This window comes from Lytechinus variegatus, chromosome 3 (genome assembly GCF_018143015.1).
Source record: "Lytechinus variegatus isolate NC3 chromosome 3, Lvar_3.0, whole genome shotgun sequence".
Lineage (NCBI taxonomy): Eukaryota > Metazoa > Echinodermata > Echinoidea > Temnopleuroida > Toxopneustidae > Lytechinus > Lytechinus variegatus.
In genome coordinates this window covers 42,135,162-42,156,223 of record NC_054742.1, presented here as the reverse complement: position 1 = coordinate 42,156,223, position 21,062 = coordinate 42,135,162, and the positions used below count along the sequence as shown (strand labels likewise).

At 35.6% G+C, this 21,062-nt stretch overlaps 1 protein-coding gene across 1 annotated transcript; it reads right to left on the bottom strand.

The window, feature by feature from the left end:
- Nucleotides 1-6,380: 6,380 nt before the first annotated feature.
- LOC121411062 (testis-expressed protein 9-like) lies at nucleotides 6,381-20,545 on the bottom strand. The gene is made up of 11 exons (XM_041603547.1): nucleotides 20,407-20,545; nucleotides 16,833-16,969; nucleotides 15,831-15,894; nucleotides 14,112-14,225; nucleotides 13,424-13,533; nucleotides 11,856-12,043; nucleotides 11,200-11,282; nucleotides 9,961-10,134; nucleotides 9,246-9,380; nucleotides 7,964-8,098; nucleotides 6,381-6,976 (listed from the first exon to the last, which is right to left on the bottom strand). The coding sequence occupies exons 1-11, from the start codon at nucleotides 20,458-20,460 to the stop codon at nucleotides 6,902-6,904; spliced, it is 1,269 nt and encodes a 422-aa protein (XP_041459481.1). The 5' UTR covers nucleotides 20,461-20,545; the 3' UTR covers nucleotides 6,381-6,901.
- Nucleotides 20,546-21,062: the final 517 nt, after the last annotated feature.

Below are 21,062 nucleotides of genomic sequence, written 5' to 3'. Positions count from 1 at the left end.
CTGTTAGGGCTAGGTGCCATTTAGCCTATCCGATATGCGGCGGGCTAGCAGGGAAACTACTGACGGGCTACAGCGAAGTGCCATTAACGAAGGAAATGGGCTCCTACCGCCCCCCTCCTCCCCTCCCCCATTTCGACCATCATATTTCCACAAGCAACATGCAAATATCTGATCTTCTTGAATTTTTATGCTATCTTCTGTCTCAGTGTAGATTCATTTCTGAAAAAAAATGCTGAGGTGATTATTTCTTTCTGCATACATGCAGATTCATAAATTGACTAATGGCATACCAATATGATTATCAAAATATTTATTCCTCATGATAGAGTATATAATACCACAGAGCAAATAAATGATAGACACTTCATGTCTACCTTTGCTCGTATGACTCATAATTGAAATGACAATGATTTGTATTGTAAATGTTTGTTTTAAATGTGTGAACATAATTTGTATCATTCTTTATGTTCTGTTGGAAATAAAATCTAAATCTGAATTGCAGCTACCAAACATAGATGCTAATAAAATATCATCTTGAAATCATCCAATGATATTTGGACACAGTGGTAAACTACCTGTCCTGTGCACATGACGAACAAGGAGGTCATGTGCTTGATCCCTGGTTGAGTCATAAAAGTACCTTTTAAAAAATGGGATCTTTTGCCTTCTTGTCAGATGCATTACTCACTGGAATATTGGCTGATAGCTGAAGCAGCTACCCTGGCCGAATGAGATTTATTACTATTAACTCTTGTAATTATATATTTATTCTTCTGTTAGACATGATGCTGCTACACTAAAATTCTGATCATGTCTTTTCTGACTGGAGATCAATTACACACAGTAAAATATAGAACATATTAAAATGACTAATAACCTGTATGGCCTGTTTTAGCTACACACATGTTTGCAATAAAAGAAAAATCATGCATGTAAATAGATACCCCATTATTTCCTTATGCTTTCAAAATGTTGGGCTGAATTATCATAAACAATTAATCAAACTTTGTAAAATAATAAAGAAGCAGTTGTTACAAGAACCTATGATTATAAGGCGGATCCAGGAGGGGGGAGGGGCTGAAGAGAAAAAAAGAGAAAAATATAGACAAATTGACCCTACATATAGGTGCAAACTTTTTTTTTTGCTTGTTAATTTTTTGGCAGACGAATTATTGACCTTGAATTTATGTGTCAATTTTCCAATGGGTAAAGTATGGCACCCCTCTTCAAAAATTTCCTGTAGCACCCCATAAATTTTCAACTCTTGATCTGCGCCTATATTCAAACTAAAGCTGATGGGAAACAAATTGAAAAGAACATAATTCCGCACCCTAGAACATGTTCAAATCAGTCATCCCAACAAATGCTTTATGAAACACCTCAAAGTTCCCATCAATTAAGACCATTATTTTGGCCATGATAACCAGTATGACCATGCCACAATGACCAATGACCACTGGGTAAATAGAATGTTTTGTAATCTTAGGGTCATGCAAGGTTCGATAGACACATGGCCTTCCACGTGGATCAGATAAAACAAAACATTATTTACTGTTCAAAACAAAGAGCCATCATGAGAGATTCAGATAACTCTAGACTAAAGAAGATCAGCCATGTCTCTGCAAACCATTGTTTGCTAAAGCTGATATAAAACTTCCAAAATACTGGCTAACCATAGATTAGAATAAAAGGGTAGTGAACCAATGAGTCTTGCCCGATTTCATGTTCAAGAAAACATGCAATATGATTTTTTGAACCATAGATGACCTTTGACCCTATGATTCTCATGAACACCCTTGTGGTATTACCCAAGGGTCACTTGTACCAAGTGTGATTACAACTGATGTGGGCAAAAAAGGAAATTAGAGAAAGTTAAAAACTTTTAACAAGGTGGTTCATGAAACGCGAGTCTCACTAGATTTTGTGATCAATAAAATACTAGTATGCAATGTAATCTTTTGACCTAATGATCCTCATAACATGCATGTGGTATTACCCAAGGATCATATGTACCAAGTGTAAATTGATGCAAAAAAATCAAGAAATGAGAGCAAATTGAACAAAAACTGTAAGCAAAATAATGCCCATGACCTCATATCTTTTGATCATTTTTCATTTCTGTTTGACAAAAATCGGTTAGTTTTGTAGCTTTATTTAGAGATTCAGAGACAAATTATAATTTTATGAATAAATTAACATAGTTAAAAAATTAGTTTGAACAATCCTAGAATACTCAAAGGGGAATGAAACCTTTGGAATAAATAGGCCTGTGTAAAAACAGAAAAATCAAAGAATAAGAATAAAGAAAGTTTGAGAAAAATCGGACAAATAATGAGAAAGTTATGAGCATTTGAATATTGCAATCACTAATGCCATGGAGATTCTCCCATTGGCAATGCGACAAGGATGTGTGATGTCACTGATGAACAACTTTCCCTTTGGTGGACTATAAAATACCCTCAAAATGTCTCTTTTTGCTTTTTCTAATGATGATACAAACTCTTTATCCATGATGTATTCTTGAAAAATATGAATAAGGCCCTCATGTAGAAAGAACACATGATCTATGGATAGATGTGATAAAAGAGGCAATTCAAGTGAAATATATACTAAAGTAATGGGGAGAGTTGTTCACAAGTGACATCACACATCTTTGTCGCATTGTCAATTTGCTATCTCCATAGCATTAGTGATCGCAATATTCAAATGCTCATAACTTTCTCATTATTTGTCTGATTTTTCTCAAACTTTTGTTGATCTGTTTCTTTGATTTTTCTGTTTTCACACAAGCTATCTTGTTCCAATGGTTTCATTCTCCTTTAATTATGCTGTGCATAATGTGTGTGCTGATATTTGTGAGAAAGTGCTATTATGGCCAAGATCTCGGGGGACCCAATCCAAATTAGCCCCCCCCCCCCTTCATCTCATATAGGAACATCTGACATTGAAAAATCAAATGGTGTATTTATTTAGCATGGAAAAAGGTAATGTTTATTATCTAGTTTGCTTGAAAATTTGTAAAATCAACAATCATGTGATAAACAGCAGCCCTCTCAACATTCAAGATTATTTGCATACTGTTAAAGTTCATTTCATTATGTCTTCAGATAGCAAAATATCATCTGCTTTAGGAATCTCATCATAAATCCAACCCCAATTCACACTGCAATTCATTGCTTCACAATACAAGGTTCACATTGCTATATCCAGCAAGATTTTTTGCCTGAAAGTCAAATCCATTACAAATGTATCAAAATATGTAATTCTGAGGCAAAATAAGCATTCTTTCCAAATACTTAAACTCAACCTTAATGCTTCATCTTTAATAGTGTTAATCGTGAGTCAAACTTGAAATCATACATTGGGTGAAAGCTTAAAATATGTACCGGTATCTAGCCAATCGGTACTTTAGTTTTCCCCCTACAAAAGTTGCTTGATTTTGTAATTCAATAAGAATTTTATTCACTTTGATTCAAAAAGAGTTTGTAAATACAATATCTCTTTATACCATATTCATATCAATTTCTGCTGGTATAAATGGGCTAGTTAACGAAAGAGAGAAAGAGAAATTTCATATTTACTGCCTTAATATGATGACCAAAGGTCATTCTAAAATGCTATCCTGTCTTGTTCAACAACAGAATAAATAAACTATAGAAGACATCTATCTATAGAATCTGTTTTACCTAAAAAATAAAGATAAGATAAAAATGTTTGACCTAAAAAGAGCCTGCTATCTGTCTTGAATATTCTCAATAACATGAAATCTACAGTGCTAATACAAGTTTGTAATATTGAACGGTCACACTGAAGAAAGATAGAATTCTTTTGTAATCCAGATAAGTTGATTAATTTGAAGTGTCACATCATTACATTTATCTCACATCATTCCTGTTACTGACTGAAATAGTTGTGGAAAATATTAATATCATTTGGCAAGGATAGACTTGTGTCATGACCTTTAGTGTAATGATATGAGAGATTTAGATTAAACCTCAGTCAATGACCAATTCAATTTATTAATTCCACTGTCAAATCAAGTAATGGGACCTGTCTTACAAAGAATTTTGACTGATCCAACAAATCATATGCAAAGCAAGCAACGACAACATCTCAAATGCATGTGCATTTACAAAACTTTCTATTCCTGCATGCATCATTTTTTTTAAAATCAATTAATGTGCTCCTCTTTGTTTTCAAAGCGAATTAGTATGTCTTTCTGTATATCAAGAATTATGAATTGATAGAGTTCAATAGCTGTAAATTATTGAATCAATCACATGTCTTTGTAAGATGGGGCCTCCGTGCACCCCAAATAATCTATTTACCTACCATTTATATCAGTTTTATATAAGAGTGATTATACCCCTCCAGGGCACTAATCACATAAATGATGTAATTGTCACCTTGAACCTATTTAGAATTCTATTTCACCCGACGTGCAAAGTAATTGTTTGCACTCCAGGATAGTTCTTGCTTTATTATTCTATTGAAAAGGAGATAACAGTTCTTGGAAACAAGATAAAGAAGAATGTCCTTTCCAGACACAATGAACATGTTCCTAGCATATCTGGTGTGGAATTCCCTACCTAATTGTAGTAGAAATTATTATCAGCACATTCATTCAAAATGCTGTTTAAACTCATACTTATCTTTAAGATGTAATTCTCTCCCAAAACTAATTGCTGTATTGTTTGTTTTAAGCTTAAAGGTTACTATGATTTCAAGTCATTATGCCTCACACACATTTTGTGAATATTTGTATTTTTAATTGTGGACCATGATAATTTGCTTCTTTTATATTTGCAGTCATTTGTTAGCTAGTTTGACTTTCTTAGCATTTTCTTGTATGTGTCTTATATTTTAAAAGGTGTGACAATGGCTCAGGCTTAAGCTTGATAATTATTATTAATTTCTGCATGTGTGCCTCTGACATACAATCATTCTTGTATACATAGCATTAATTATGAATATTGAACAAAGAAATGAAACCTTATATATAGAGTTTGACACACTATAAACTTGGGTTAAATTATGAGAAATCTACAGAACATTTTCACACACAATCTAAATCTCAAATATACTCAAACACAATAATGATATCTGTCGCTATTTTGTTTAAATCTGTTGAACAAAATGTGAACCAAACGATTCTACCAATATCTTCACAACAAGTGGAATGCCTCTGGCCGTCTCACCTGCATCACGCGGTTCAATATAGCAGCAGTGCTGACTTTAAATACTACTCTAACTCGCACAAGATGTTCAGTGATACATGGTTACTCTTATGTCCACTTTTTATGAACTAGACCAATATCTTACAGAGATATGATGGTTATTCAACAGATACACCCAATTCGGCCAAAGTTAATTGACCTTTGACCTTGGTCATGTGACCTGAAATGCGCACAGGATGTTCAGTGATACTTGATTACTCTAATGTCCAAGTTTAACAAACTAGACCAATAAACTTTCAAAGTTATGATGGTAATTCAACAGATACCCCCGATTCGGCCAAAGTTCATTGACCCTAAATGACCTTTGACCTTGATCACGTGACCTGAAACTCGAACAGGATGTTCAGTGATACTTGATTACTCTTATGTACAAGTTTCATGAATCAGATCCATAAACTTTCAAAGTTATGATGGTAATTCAACAGATACACCCAATTCGGCCATAGTTCATTGACCTTTGACCTTGGTCATGTGACCTGAAACGCGCACAGGATGTTCAGTGATGCTTGATTACTATTATGTCTAAGTTTCATGAATCAGATCCATAAACTTTCAAAGTTATGATGGGAATTCAACAGATATCCCCAATTCGGCCAAAGTTCATTGACCCTAAATGACCTTTGACCTTGGTCATGTGACGTGAAACTCATGCAGGATGTTCAGTGATACTTGATTAACCTTATGTCCAAGTTTCATGAACTAGGTCCATATATTTTCTAAGTTATGATGACATTTCAAAAACTTAACCTCAGGTTAAGATTTCGATGTTGAATCCTCCAACATGGTCTAAGTTCATTGACCCTAAATGACCTTTGACCTTGGTCATGTGACATGAAACTCTAATAGGATGTTTAGTAATACTTGATTAACCTTATGGCCAAGTTTTATTAACTAGGTTCATATACTTTCTAAGTTATGACGTCATTTCAAAAACTTAACCTCAGGTTAAGATTTGATGTTGACGCCGCCGCCGTCGGAAAAGCGGCGCCTATAGTCTCACTTTGCTTCGCAGGTGAGACAAAAATGCTCACAACATAAAAGAATAAGAATAGGCCTATTTCATGTGATTTGATAGATTTATTCACTTATCAATGAATATGTTCAGATCTTCAGACACACTTAACCATTGATTTTAATGAACCGACACCATCATGAGGGTGTTTACACAGTTACATATGACATCACTCATCCAGAGAGGAATCAAGATTTATGACCAAAAGACATCATGGAGGGCTTTGTATATTCCCCCTCAGCTGTCATATTTCAAACCATTCTTACATTTCCTTGCCTGAAAATGTCTGAAGCAAGGCAAAATATGTCTATGGTGGGATGGAATAATGGCTGTGTATTTCAAAGAGTAACAGCAAATCATTATACACTCCCTTAGAAAGCCCAAAACAAAGTGCCTTTACCCTTTACTCTTACTCAATATCATTACATTCAAGCATTGTAGAAGTGCATCTTGGGAATAACACAAAGTCTGTTGACAGCAAATTTAATATCATATGCTCCCAAAAATGTCCATGACAAAGTGCCTTTAATCTTATTCCATGTCATCACATTCAACATTGCAGAAATGCATGGTGTGAATAACACCCATTTGCCTCCTCAGATTGTCATTTCTGATTCGTTCCACGTTCAGTACATTAATCTTGATGACAGGGTCAGTTACCCCATTCCAGGGCTTTCACAAATTCATCTTCAGTGAATGCAAGCATTTTGGCAGCTTCAATGTGCATCTGAAACGATATGATAATAACCAAATCAACATGATAACAATTACACATATTTGTTAAGTTACACATCTCTACTTCTATACTAAAAGGAATACAAAACAGGCAAAAATGTCTGATGGGTGATTTCAAGTATGGTGTTGAAATCTGATGTTGGTGTTGTGACAACACCAACACCAGCCACAACACCATACTTGAAATGATGCTGGTGTTGGGATTGACGTCGGAAAATATGACATATTTCCGGCAGTTCGTGTTGAAGGCTGGTTCTGAATGTTGTCTGCTGAACCCAGCACTGTGGCTGGTGTTGACAATGTACGTGTACTGTAATTTCCCCATTCACCAACACCAATCCCCAGGGATTGGGAAAATTGTGATTTCAAGTTTGGTGTTAGTGTTGGCAATCTCCAGCTCGCGGACAGGTGGCAAACACGATGAAACATCCTCGTAAGATTAGCTTTTACAGTTAAGACGAGTACAAATCATTTGAGCATACAATATTTTGATGAACAGTAATGTTTACTCTTTCAAATTCTTGACTTAATTAAAGTATTGATATTATGTGCAATGAGATTTTAATGCATTTGTCTCCGATTTCACTTTTGTCATTGAGACTTCATAAGCTGAGATGATTTAGCAGCGCAGAGGTGTGATGTCATGTGCTATCGATTACGCAAACAGTATCGTTCTTCTGATCCTAGCTCAGTGTTGGAGCTCAGTTCAGCAGCCTTTTTACGCTCTCAACATGAACACTGAATTTGAAATCACCCATATGAACCAGGTGGATTTACACAGATTTCAATGGGGTCTATTAGGTATTCATTTGGCTATGACTTGGACTATAATGAAGCAATTCACATCTAATTTGGTGTGGGGGGGCTTTTCATCATGCTCTACTGAAATAAGGTAATAAATATGCTTAAATGCACAAAAATGACACTGATGATGTCATACTTTGGTACCCATAACTTCCATGAAAATGAAAGAACTCACCTTTTGTCGCTTCAGTACATCAATGAGTTTTAGTTGCTTCTTAAAACCTGACATGAGTTCATTCTTCTGTTTCTCTAAGCGTTTGTTTTCTGCAACCAGCTGTTCTACCCTCCTCCTCTCACCCTCTGATGATTCCTGTAGTCCCATACATAACAAGGATACTTTCAATTTTCTAAAACAAATGTTAAAATGTTCTATATTTTCACTAGCACCATGTTTGGTGGACACGATGCACTATCATCACCATCATAAGAAAGACATTTTAATTTCCATTATCCTGTATGATTAATACTGTTAATAAACACCAGATTGGCCTCCTTGCTAGAATTTTGTAATACATCCGTTACATAGATACATCAGCTTTACCTATCAATAACAATTTTCTATTATGACATGTAGGCAATATAACTGCACTCAATTCGATATTACATTATTTTGCACAAAGGATCAAAGTGACATTGCAAATATCTTGTCAAATAAATTCATTATTCAGATACTTATGAAATATGTGACACTAATACCATGCATCCATGTTTTAATAATCAATATTTCATTTGAGGGATAAAGTATCGAATCTCCATGAGATCTTACAAAGGGCTGAAATTGATTCAATCTCAACTATGTTCAAAGTTTGTCTTCATTCATTCAAATCTAAATCAGAAATTTATTTGTTATATTGTAAAAAAATATTGATATTATAATCCTAAATCTAGGTTTACTCATAGTCTCTTTGTGTAAATCAAAAGAGAGCTGCTTGGTCACATATACCCTGCTCGTATTTCATTATGTGTTCAGTTCCCACGGGCCATGATGCACACGAGTTGAGTTACCATAGTAATGACATTAGCATGCATTCCATTAATATGCCAGCCTGCGTTGCATATAATTTAGACTGCCATTGTCACAATATCTACACTGTAAGACTGAGATGGATGCTATAATCTCAATGTTTTGCTAGAGTCATTGTAATCTTTAACAATTTTATATAACACATACATGTATGATGTAGTGCATACATGAGGACCCCTCGGTAGACCAGCAGCACCATGATTGATGCTACTGAGTAGGGCCATCCTCCCGTTTTCATATATGAATTCAAATGTTTCATTTTATATATATTGTTGTTTGTTTTTTAACGGAAATAAATTCAATTCAATTCAATTCAATGCTCCTACTAAGTACTACGATTATAACAATGATCCCCTAGGGAAATTCTAAAGCTATATTACGAGTATATTCAACTCCAGATAGGGCATGCACTGTATGTATAATATTGACCTACCCTTGATGATGTCTTCATCCGTTGTAAATCTGATTTGTATTTCTCTACCTCCTCCAGTGCCCTATTCAATCTTACTTCCGTAGCATTCTGACTGGTAGCAGACTTCTTCTGATTTCTCTTCAATTCATCCAACTCCTGCTCAACACAAAACCAAGAATGACAAAAACTATAGAAATGTTTTTTTTTTGTTTCTGAGAAAATCCAATCTTAACCCAATACCACGCCATGGCTAGAAAATCTTGCATAATCATTAAACATTTGAATGATGGATATTTCACAAAGGTTCTTAATGGCTTGGACATTTCTTTCGACAGAGGACTTTTATTGTGATATTTTTCAAAGAGTACATTCGTTCCGATCTTTGTTCAAGAAATAAACCAAGAAATGTCTTGTAAATTGAGGCAAATTAAACGAGAGGTTCTCAGGTCATAATTGAACAGTCAATGAATTTCAAGCATATTTCTCATTTGAAACTCAGGTGCCATCCACAAAAACTATTCATAAATTTTGGTTGCAAAAAACAGCAGCTATTACTATATATATAAAATTATGTAATCTATGATGTAACCTCAGTAACAATTAGTGCCTTGGGTGCAATCATCATCGGACCCTTTCTCATATACGCTGAATTAAGCTTAGTTAATGGATAAAATCTGCATCATCCATAGTTTTAAACCACAGATTCATGACCATCACTGTGATATTCAATTCTTACCTTTCTGAGTCCTGTGAGCTGGTTCTCTAATCCATCACTCTTTCTCTTGGTATCTTCTGCTAATCTCTTATACTTATCAATCTGAGTCTGATGAGATGAGTTGGTCCTCTGTAACCTTGCCCTCTCCTCTTCAGCTTCCTTCACGCGGACCTCAAGCTTACCTAAAGATTCATCCTATCAACAACAACAAAAAAAAAAAATTGAGCAATACTTGGATATGCATTTATATAGTAGCACTTTTTCATATAATTCGTTTTATTCTGTATAGGACCTGTCATTACCAAACAAAGCCACAGCAAAAGATAAAAGACCATTTAAAGTAAAAAAAAAAAGGGGAGAAAACATACATAGCTGGAAGCACATGTAAATAACTATTAAGCCTAATAAAATACAAGCCATTCTGTGAAACATGGATATCTGACTACATTTATCTGGACCCTTCCCTAAATGACTTGTCTCTGTTCCATCATTCACAAAAAAAAATTGTAATGCTCTGAAATTATCAAAGGCTTGATCAGTTTATGAAGTGTAATAATATACAAAAAAGAGAAACAAATAACGTACAATTAATTGTAACTCTTTAGTAATTGGTTTGCAATATGTATATATCATAATCTGCTACAATACCATTAGTGGTTTAAGAAAAGCTTTGTTTTCAATCAGGAATCCCATTCAGTGTCTTTTTGCTCAAATACATTATTCTTCAGCATAGACAATACGGTAAATTGCCAATTCGTCTACCGCCAACTCGTCAACTCATGACATGGTCTACTTTCATTCAGCCTAATGCCATTCTGTCCATCAACATTACATCTAACAACCATTTGGTCCAAGCATCACTTTGTCTCATCATCATTTTGTCCATGACCATTTCGTCTTATAACCAGTTGGTCTAATATCCATTTCATTTTCATTCAGTTTGCAAAATTTAATACTTAGTCCAATTAGACCAAATGGTATATGGACTAAATGGCTATTGGACCAACTGGTTATTAGATGGAATGGCATTAGACTACATGAAAAGTAGACCATGTGGTGAGTGGACAACTGATGGTAGACCAAATGATAGTAGATGAGTTGGCAATTGGATTAATTGGCATTAGACTGATTGGAAATAAACCAACAAAACAAGGTGCAATGTGGGAGAGTCAGTGACAGATCTTGCATTCAGCAAAGCCACAAAAAGATATGGATAAGACCTTGTTGAAGACCTCTGCAGGATGCTGTTAATACATGTACCTTTTGATTGCATTCATGAGCTAATCGGTCCAGCTCTTCTTGCATGACACGAAGCTTGGCCTTCAGGAAACGAATGGTAGCCTCTGCAAAATGGCAACAAAATATAAATGTTGTGAAACATTTCATACAAATCTCTCTAAGAAAGTGTGCATTCTAATAACAAAAGGCTGGTGAAATAGTTTGCCAATAACTTGACATACTTCTTCTATCGCTCCTTGAGAAAGAATGGCTTAACAGAAACTGAGTTGGATATAGACAGGGACAGTGCAAGGGTATGTTAATCCCTTTTTTCTCAACATGACAGAAGTGCATCATCAAACAACCCAGCACACTTTGTAAACCCTTCTTACTTCATTTTGTTCTCTTCTCTCTTCTTTTACTCATTTTCTTCCCTTTTTTTAAAATTCCTTCCTGCTTAGTGAGGAAGGGGCAAACTTATGGATTCATTTTTGCCGACTGCTGACTGGTAAAAAAAAATACGACCACAAACCATACAAACAAGCATTAATTTAGCGCCTTGCTACAAAAGCATGCATGCATATGGGCTTCTCTTAATTTCAGTGTAATCAATAACAAAAATCTCCATAAATTGTGGTCTCAAACCTTTTTTAAAAATACCTTTGCATAATTGGGCCACAAGGATCTTTAATACATACCTGATCCCATTCCCTCTGCAGCTTGTGGTAGGACATCATCAAATTCTTGATCTGCTGGAGTATTTCCTTCAGAAAACTGTTTATCAAGAGCTGAGAATGTATCCGCCAAGGAGTAATCTGTCTGAACGGCATCGGGGATGGCAACATCATCAGCTCGGTTGGACGACATTGAAGTCTGGGATTTGGTCCTAAATATATGTATTACAGAATACAAACCAAACCAAGTGATTAGCGTTCCCATAGCATTAATGAGGTCTATTTTGGGTCAATGAGAACACAATTTTATGGAATGCCCATTGTTCAATCATGTCATAAAGTAAAATAAAATGAAATAAAATTTAAAAAAATATAAATATGAAATTAGATCTTTGGTCTATTATAATAAATACTTAATACAGAAAATAAAATCCAGTAATCGATACAAATGTGTACTAAAATATCTTCTTCAGTCTAGACTGTAATATTTTATAAGAAAACAACCCCAAGTTAATGATTCTAAACACTTGACAAAAACACATTTGTCCTGGCAGGTCAAGGTTTAATAAGGTGTGAGAAAAAGTGAAAAAAGAGGGGAAGAAGAGGGAAAAAAGACTGAAGTTGCAAAAGGAAATACAATTAATAGTGTGGAAGAGTAAATGTATGCTTATTTGGCCAAATGGGTTGACATCCAAGAAAAAGACCAAACTGTTCTTTTGTATGAAATGGAATGGCTCCCTCTGCACTTGAGATTATGAAAATTTGCTGATAGAAATTGGAGAAGAGCACCTAATACCATTGCAGTACTACACTTCAGTACATTTTCCATGTAGAAGTGGCCTAGTGATTTAAAGCGCCTTATGATTCGTTAAATGTGTAGTATAAGTCACAGCAGTAGTATTTGTAGTAGTAGTAGTAGTAGCATCATTATTACAACATTACCTTTCTTTATAGTCAAATCCTAATCAGAGAAATTACAACAATGGTAGTTAAAGGTCAAGTTCACCCTGACAAAAAGTTTATTGTAAAAATAGCAGAAAAAACAATAAAAAATATTGCCGAAGGTTTGAGAAAAATTCATCAAATAATTAATAAGTTATTAGAATTTCAATTATTTGATTTGTGACGTCATATGCGAGCAGCATTCCTACATAGCGAATGGTAAAAATCAATGAAATGTCATTTTCTCAGAAAATTGAAAATGGTTTTCACTGCAACTTTTGTATATCAATAGACAAATCATTTCACACCCGATTATGAAAAGAAAACAAAATTAAGTCATCAAGAACCATACAAAATTAGAAATTCATAATTTTATATTACATAACACATGGGGCAGCTGCTCGTTTATGACGTCACAAATCCAAAATTTTGAACTCTAATAACTTTCTTACTATTTAACGGATTTTCCTCAAACCTTCACCAATATTTTTTACTATTTTTTCTGCTATTTTTACAACAAAATTTTCTTCAGGGTGAACTTCCCCTTTAACTATTGAGCTATACCAAGCAATATTTTATCATTAAGATTCTGGGTGTCAAAAAACAATACATGATTAAGGTGATGAAATAAAAGAAATTTGCTTTCCCACCTTGTTTTACTTCTTGATGGAGGTCTGCCTGAACCAGCTGCTGATCCAGGTCTGCCTCTAGAGGGCGGTTTCTTCTCTGATGCTAGGTTTGTTGGTGGAATAAGGGAAGGCTGGGAATATGGAGAGAGAAAAAAAATGGCCTGAGCTGTTGAGGCATTGTGTATGCTGAAATACATTCATTTCCTGTTCATCTTTGATTACTATTCCTCCTGCACTATTTTGTGTTCATTATTTCTTCCCCCGCCATCACTACATAAACATGATAACTCCAAGAAAAAAATTCCTCATCTTTAAATTCATACAAATATTAAGAAATAAAGAGAAATAAATATATTATTAAGAAAATTTGTTGTTTACAATTCATATTGTGGGAGTTTAGTAATCTAACCAAGATACAATATTAGACTATTTGTTAAGTTTGTAAACCTATTCACAGCTATACAGTTTACATTACCGACTAAAAAATATAACTGTTAGCATATTTACCGCATGATAAACTTCATCAGTGAACGTTTTTTGAGTGACTTTCACTGACAGATGCTATAAGCTACTAGAAACCCTTGCATCTGATTGGTTGAGTGCAAATTAGTGAGTGAAAATCAATGTCAAAGGAACCCTGCTCTGAAAATCATACTCTCATGCATATACAAAATGTGAAAACTTTTACTAAAATATCATCAATAAATACCTTTGATATATCGTCAGAAACAACTGGTTCTGTGTTGAATATAGCCTGGTGTTCCTCCTCACCACTCAGTTCAAGTCGGTTAAATGAACGGGTCAAGATATCCTCTTGTTCTCTCTGTTAATAAAGGAGATACTGGTGAATAATAAATCATATTTCATCATGTTGTCATTCATGTGCAGACCACTGTATAAGTCACAAGGTGTATGGTTCTTTTAAGCTACAACAAGTGGAATGCCTCTGGCCATCTCACCTGCATCACACGATTCAATATAGCAGCAGTGCTGACTTTGAAAACTACTATAACTCGCACAAGATGTTCAGTGATACTTGGTTACTCTTAGGTCCTCGTTTTATTAACTAGACCAATACACTTACAGAGATATGATGGTAATTCAGCAAAAAAAAAACAATTCGGCCAAAGTTCATTGACCTTTGACCTTGGTCATATGACCTGAAATGCACACAGGATGTTCAGTGATATTTGATTACTCTTATGTCCAAGTTTAATGAAGTAGACCAATATACTTTCAAAGTTATGATGGTAATTCAACAAATACCCCCAATTTGGCCAAAGTTCATTGACCCTAAATGACCTTTGACCTTGCTCATGTGACCTGAAACTTGCCCAGGATGTTCAGTGATCCTTGATTACTATTATGTCCAAGTTTCATGAATCAGATCCATAAACTTTCAAAGTTATGATGGTAATTCAACAGATACCCCCAATTCGGCCAAAGTTCATTGACCCTAAATGACCTTTGACCTTGGTCATGTGATGTGAAACTTATGCAGGATGTTCAGTGATACTTGATTAAACTTATGTCTAAGTTTCATGAACTAGGTCCATATATTTTCTACGTTATGCTGTCATTTCAAAAACTCGACCTTCGGTCAAGATTTGGTGTTGACGCCGCCTCCGTCGGAAAAGCGGCGCCTATAGTCTCACACTGCAGTGAGACAAAAATCAAATTTCAACTTATTTTATACTGATGAAAATGAAAGTGATTGATATTCTGATTTGGCACCAGAGAACAGATCAGCGTTTGTGCGTAGTCGTACGTAAACTACAAACAGCTTTATGAAACAGTACACTGGTGTTAAGAGCATTCATGATTCAACCCTGTTTATATATACATTGGTTGATGATGACTCCGTTGACTATTTAAAACCACACTGAGGATATGGGGCTCAAAGTCTCCAGCGTAACTCATGTTATATCAAAAAGACACCAATAATATCATCATTCATAACCCCACACCTACATGTAGTAAATTCAATCCCAAAACCAGCATTGTTTGGCTGAAGCCATCCAAGGGCCCACTTTGTACAGACGACTGTGGTTACTTCGCCATTATTGCAGGTAGCTATAATGCTTAAGACCTGTTACCATGGTAGTTACCATAAAGTCAAAGTTACCATCGTTACACCTCTTTATAAAACAGCCCCCTGGTGGGTGTTTCATAAAGCTGTTCGTAAGTTAAGAGCGACTTTAAGAACGACTGGTGAACCTTTCTTATGTGCTAAATAATCACTATTGAACATAATGGTGAACCATCACTTCCAACAAGAAAGGATCACCAGTCATTCTTAAAGTCGCTCTTAACTTACGAACAGCTTTATGAAACGGCCCCCTGGTAGTGTAAGTATTGGTCCAAAACCAATATACCAGATGTCAACACACAAAATTTGAATCATATATGTTGAATTACTCCTGCTCACCATGACCTCTTCTGCCTCCTGTATGAGTGATGCAGTCTTTGCTTCAAGGGCAGCATTGAGGCGCCTGTATAAAAATAAACACTATTGTGACCCATACTAGCAAAAATATTATTTTTTCAATGTTCAAGTTTTTAAATTGTTCAACATGCCATAATACTACATGTGCTTTTGGTATTGCAAGGAAAGGCATTTAGTTTAAAACCCTTTAATAAAAAGTTCAAAATGATTAAAAGAATACACATACAAATACAAACAAGCCCATCTTACTTTGCAGAAAGATAGATTACTAATCTTGCTACACCGTACATGCAAACACTCACTGATTTGTACATTACTGATGTAAATAGTAAACATGCAGCCAGGATTTTCTTAAATAAACATTCATAGGTGACTAGGTGTTCAGGGGCCCTGTTAAACAGAGTTGCGTTTATACGCAAGTCAAAATATCAAGCGCAAGTCCCGGGTGAATCATTGGCTGAAAATCAAGTTGCACAAGATTTTTTGAGTTGCATTTGATCACAACTCTTTCTGCAACGGGCCCCAGATGAGCAAACAATTTTTTTTTTTAAATTACAGATTAAAAAAAATAGCCACTTAGATGACAATAAATCCCCAAACTAATTGCTTGAATTGATTTAATACAATATGTAATTTGGAATGAGCTACAGAAGAAAAAATAGCCCAATACATTGCTTTACTGATGGTCTTCGGAAGAGTATCAGAGATTATTAAGACAACTAGAGAAAAGATCACCAGAGCCAAACCTAACCACAAGATCCTGGAGGATGAATGTTGTCTCTATAGCAAGTTAGCAACCAACTTGCCAAGGCTTAAATAGATTGTTACTCTTGATGACTCTTTCAAAGCGTTGATCAATTGACTTAAACCTCTGCGAGGTAGGTCCTCCCATCACATGATGGCCCTCATCAATATTTGGCTGTCGTTCCTCCCGATTTCTTTAGCACCAAGATCAATGACAATAGTCGTAATTAATAGACTTACATATACTCTTCTTCACGGCTTAGAAGATCCTTGTTCACACCAGCGCTAGATGTTGGTCTTGATCCTGAACCAGTGGCTTTGGTTCCAGTAGCAGATCTTCGACCTCCAACAGCACCTCCAGTGGATGGTCTGCTCCTCTGTTAAGAATGGGGGGGAGGAGAATTCCGAACGATAAAAGAATGAAACTATATTAAACTTGATAAAATTGACAAAAAGTACAATTCACTGGACCTTACTCCAAATACAAACCTCCTTTGCAAGATTTAGATTGCTATAAACAAAAGAAATTTCTCTCACTGAAGTTGGTGATTTAAAAACGAATTTGCAATTATTGGGTTTACGAATGGATTGAGGGATCTACACGAGATCGGTCTGGTATAAAGAAACCTCTCATTTTTCATATATATACTAAAATATTTCTAACCCCTTCATGCACATTGGGCGTATGAAGGTTCAAAGAAATCAATGTAGACGAGTCTGTGCAGGGGCATAACAACAGGAGTATATAAGAGGGGGCATAGCACATGTCGCGTGTGGAAGATAAAAGTTATCATGAGAATCTAACTTTGAGATAGATTTTTGAAAATGTTAGATTTTTTCCATTTAATTCCTCCTAGAACATTTACGCGCCATGGTCCAAACCCTTGTTACCCCCACGCTACATGTATGTTGGTAGCCCTGGGACCTCTGGATATTAACTAATCCAATTTAATTAAAGATGACAGATTTTTTTTATCTGAGTAGCCCCCCCCCCCCCCGGATTATTTGTTTTCTCACATGACTTTCCTTCCTTATTAAATTTTCATTTCGTTTGCCTTTTTTTATGTTCTCATTTCCCTTTTCTTTTCACTTTTCCGTTCCTTCCTTTCTTTCTTTCATTTTTTCTTTCTTTCTTTCTTCCTTCCTTTGCTCTTATCCCATTTTTTTTTCTGGTGAAATCCACTCGGGGGAGGGTCAGCCATGCCCCCACCTGTTTACGCCTCTGAGATGTAAGCTATACTCATGAGCTTAATCTTCGATTTTCCAAAGTAGGGGGGTGCATTTTCTCAAGTAAAATTTGACACCCCCCAAAAAAAAAGGTTATCACCAAAAAAATGGTCATTTTGTCCCGCGTAAGATTTGACAAGTAAAAAAAAGGTGGTCACTTTTTCATAACAAAAATGATCGAGACGGGGTAGGAGAGAACTTTTCATTTTTTTGAGGTTCCAGCTTGTGCCCAGATGTCAGGAAACTGCCACTCGTTAGACCTTCATCCATATTATCGTGGTAAGTGCTTGATTTCTGAGTATGGTCTATGCGGGCGGGAGTTCCCTGGGTTACCTCGACTCGGCTGTTGCGCAACTTCACTTCCTGTTTTAACAAGGTTATCATGGTTATGGTTTTATCCACTCATCCTACGAACGAGGTTATAATATAACCTCGTTCTCGGATGTATGCCTTCCAATTGTAAAAATTTTAATCGCTTATTTTAACTAAATGTGTTTCCCAAATCAATGCGAATCAGTTCTTAATTGAACTGATTCGTTGCATCAAAATGTTATTCTGACGAAATGACATTAAAGTCATCAATACAATATAAAAAAATGAATAAAAACTCACCGATTTCTCTACGTGAACCTCATCCAGATGCCTCCATTACGTCTATGGTGTTCGACAGTGACAAATCGAAAAAGAAAAAAGATCTCACGAACCATCGAGACTCATCAACCCGTTTGGACCGCTGACCAATCGAGGTTTCGACAAAACTTTGCTCGTAATGCATATTGGTAAGGAAGTCTTGATAGCCTCAATCAAGACAAATTTGCAATTTCGTTTCGTATCGATACAAATTGATTTAAAAGCCACACCTATAGGATTTTCATTAAAAAATAAATGGAATAAAAGATATCTTACCACAAACGCCTATTTAGGGGCAGATCCAAATATTAAAGGGGGAGGGTGGGGAAGTTTCAAGTTAATGTTATTTAATTCAAATCCAAACATAAAGAATATAATTTGCTATAATAAAAACAGAAAAAAAAATTGCTTCAGCTTAATGAAAAGAAAATTACAATCAAATGAATTTTTTTCTTACAAATTATCCCATAAAATGAATGCAAAACAAATCTGTTCTATGGCTTTCAAGGGGATAAATAAAAGAAACTCAATAAAAACGACATGAAACGTAATTATGTTCTGTTTTATCACTTGAGCTCTTTGCCCCTTCATTCTTTTCATATAAACCCTTCACCCATATTAATTCCAGGGCGGTAAACTGGGGGCTAGTACATTGATGAAAACTAATATTCAACAACACCAACAACAATATGAAAAATATTAGAAAAACCCAAATGACCCTTGATAGTACTCAACAAAATGAGAGGGGTCAAGAGAAGAAGCAATAACCCCCCCCCAAAAAAAAGGCATCATATTTCCTTTCACCATATACGACAAGATACAGTTAATTATAGAATAAACTAAGCTGATGGCGCTACAACAACTATAATTAAAAAAATATCGTGTGTCAGGCAAGGAGAAAGAGACTACTATCGCTGGATCTCGAAGAAAAAGAATTTTTAAAAAGGGAAAAAAGAAGAAATATAAGAAGAAAAGCAAAGAAAACAGAAGAAAAAAAGAAAAGAAAGAAAAAAAAGAAAAGACAAAAAGAAAAGAAAAAAATATAACATGAAAAAGGAAAAAAAAGACAAAGAAAATAACAGAAAAGAAAAGGAAAAAAAAAGATGAGAGAGAAGGAAAAAAAGGAATGGAAAAAAATATATAAGCTACTGAAAATGAACAAAAGCTGTGGCAAAAATAGTCAATCCTGACTGGTTGCCAACCAAGGAAAGAAGAAGAAGATCCGAAATAGAAGCATCAACGGCATGACCGGAAACAGGTATCTGTGGAGAGAAGCAGTTTTATACAGCTCTGTAGATGTCAGTGGTGTGGTCGCTTCCGTGAGCTTTCTTTAATTGAGCACAAGAGGGCGTGTTACATTCTTTACGTCTTTACGTAGAAGTCTATGCGCTGCTGAAGACCATGAAAAATTTCCGCATACATTCCAACGATTTCTCGAAGAGCCTTCAAATAAATGACAATATAACATCGGTTGCAGCTTACATCGCAGCAACAACGGAAGGAAGATCAACGTTTGGTTCGGGTGGAAAGACTGGTAAGTCAATCTCTCTTACTTTTAATTTTTCAAAGAGAATTGTTAGTAGATCTACGCCTCAGGTACCACTAGTCCCAACCCTACCTTTTGCTGTAATCCTGTATGGCAAATGGTCGGGGACAACTAGTGGTTTTATCTGAACTTGGCCATTGAGTCCCCTGTACAGATCGCGCTAAAACTTCGGTCTCTGTATTTGGTGAGTGAACCCAACGAAGTTCAGCTGAACAACCAACATAACAGAGACCGAACCGAAGCTTTGTTTTGGTCTAATTCCTGCCTAGCCAGAAAAGGGCCCCTGGCCCTGCCACAGATTTCAAACAAAAATTATAACGTGTGGGACTGCACTAGATACTCGATCCACAAACTAACGAAGAAATCTATATGAAACTGCACAAAATACATGATACAAAGTTTACAACTTACCGCAGAAGATGGTCGTGTTCCGCTAGTTCGACTGTTTCCTCTGCTCTCCGCCATATTTAAGTCTTTTGAGAACTTATTTCAAGAGGCACAATCTTGGTCGAGTCCGTCTTGGCTTCACTTGTCACCGGGCAGCGACAAACAATTGAATGTGTGACGTCACGACGTCGAGCTCGCGATCGAGTCAGTTTGGAAACGAGGCGCCTCTTTGAAGTCACGACCAAGAAAATAGGAGGAAAGGGGAGAGAAAACGAAAATGGTTAAATATGATATCTTTTTATGGACATTATATTATGTCAAAAATCTATTACATTCCATTTTTTTAATAAATAAATGTTCACGTTTTAGCTTACTCCCGGGGCTCACTCGCAGGGTTGCAGAAATCCAAGTCTGGTCATTTGTCTCGTTACGCTACTAGCCTATATGTTTAAAGGACAAGTCTACCCCAACAACAAGTTAATTTGAATAAAAAATAGAAAAATACAAGAAGCATGACGCTAAAAATTTCATCAAAATCGGATGCAAAATAACTGAGGAAGGTATGACATTTTTAGGTTTCGCTTAATTTCACAAAATAGTCACGGTTAAATGCACATCCCGGTCGGTATTGAAGTGAGATGACATCACTCACTCTTCATCTCTTTTATTCTAATTTTCTC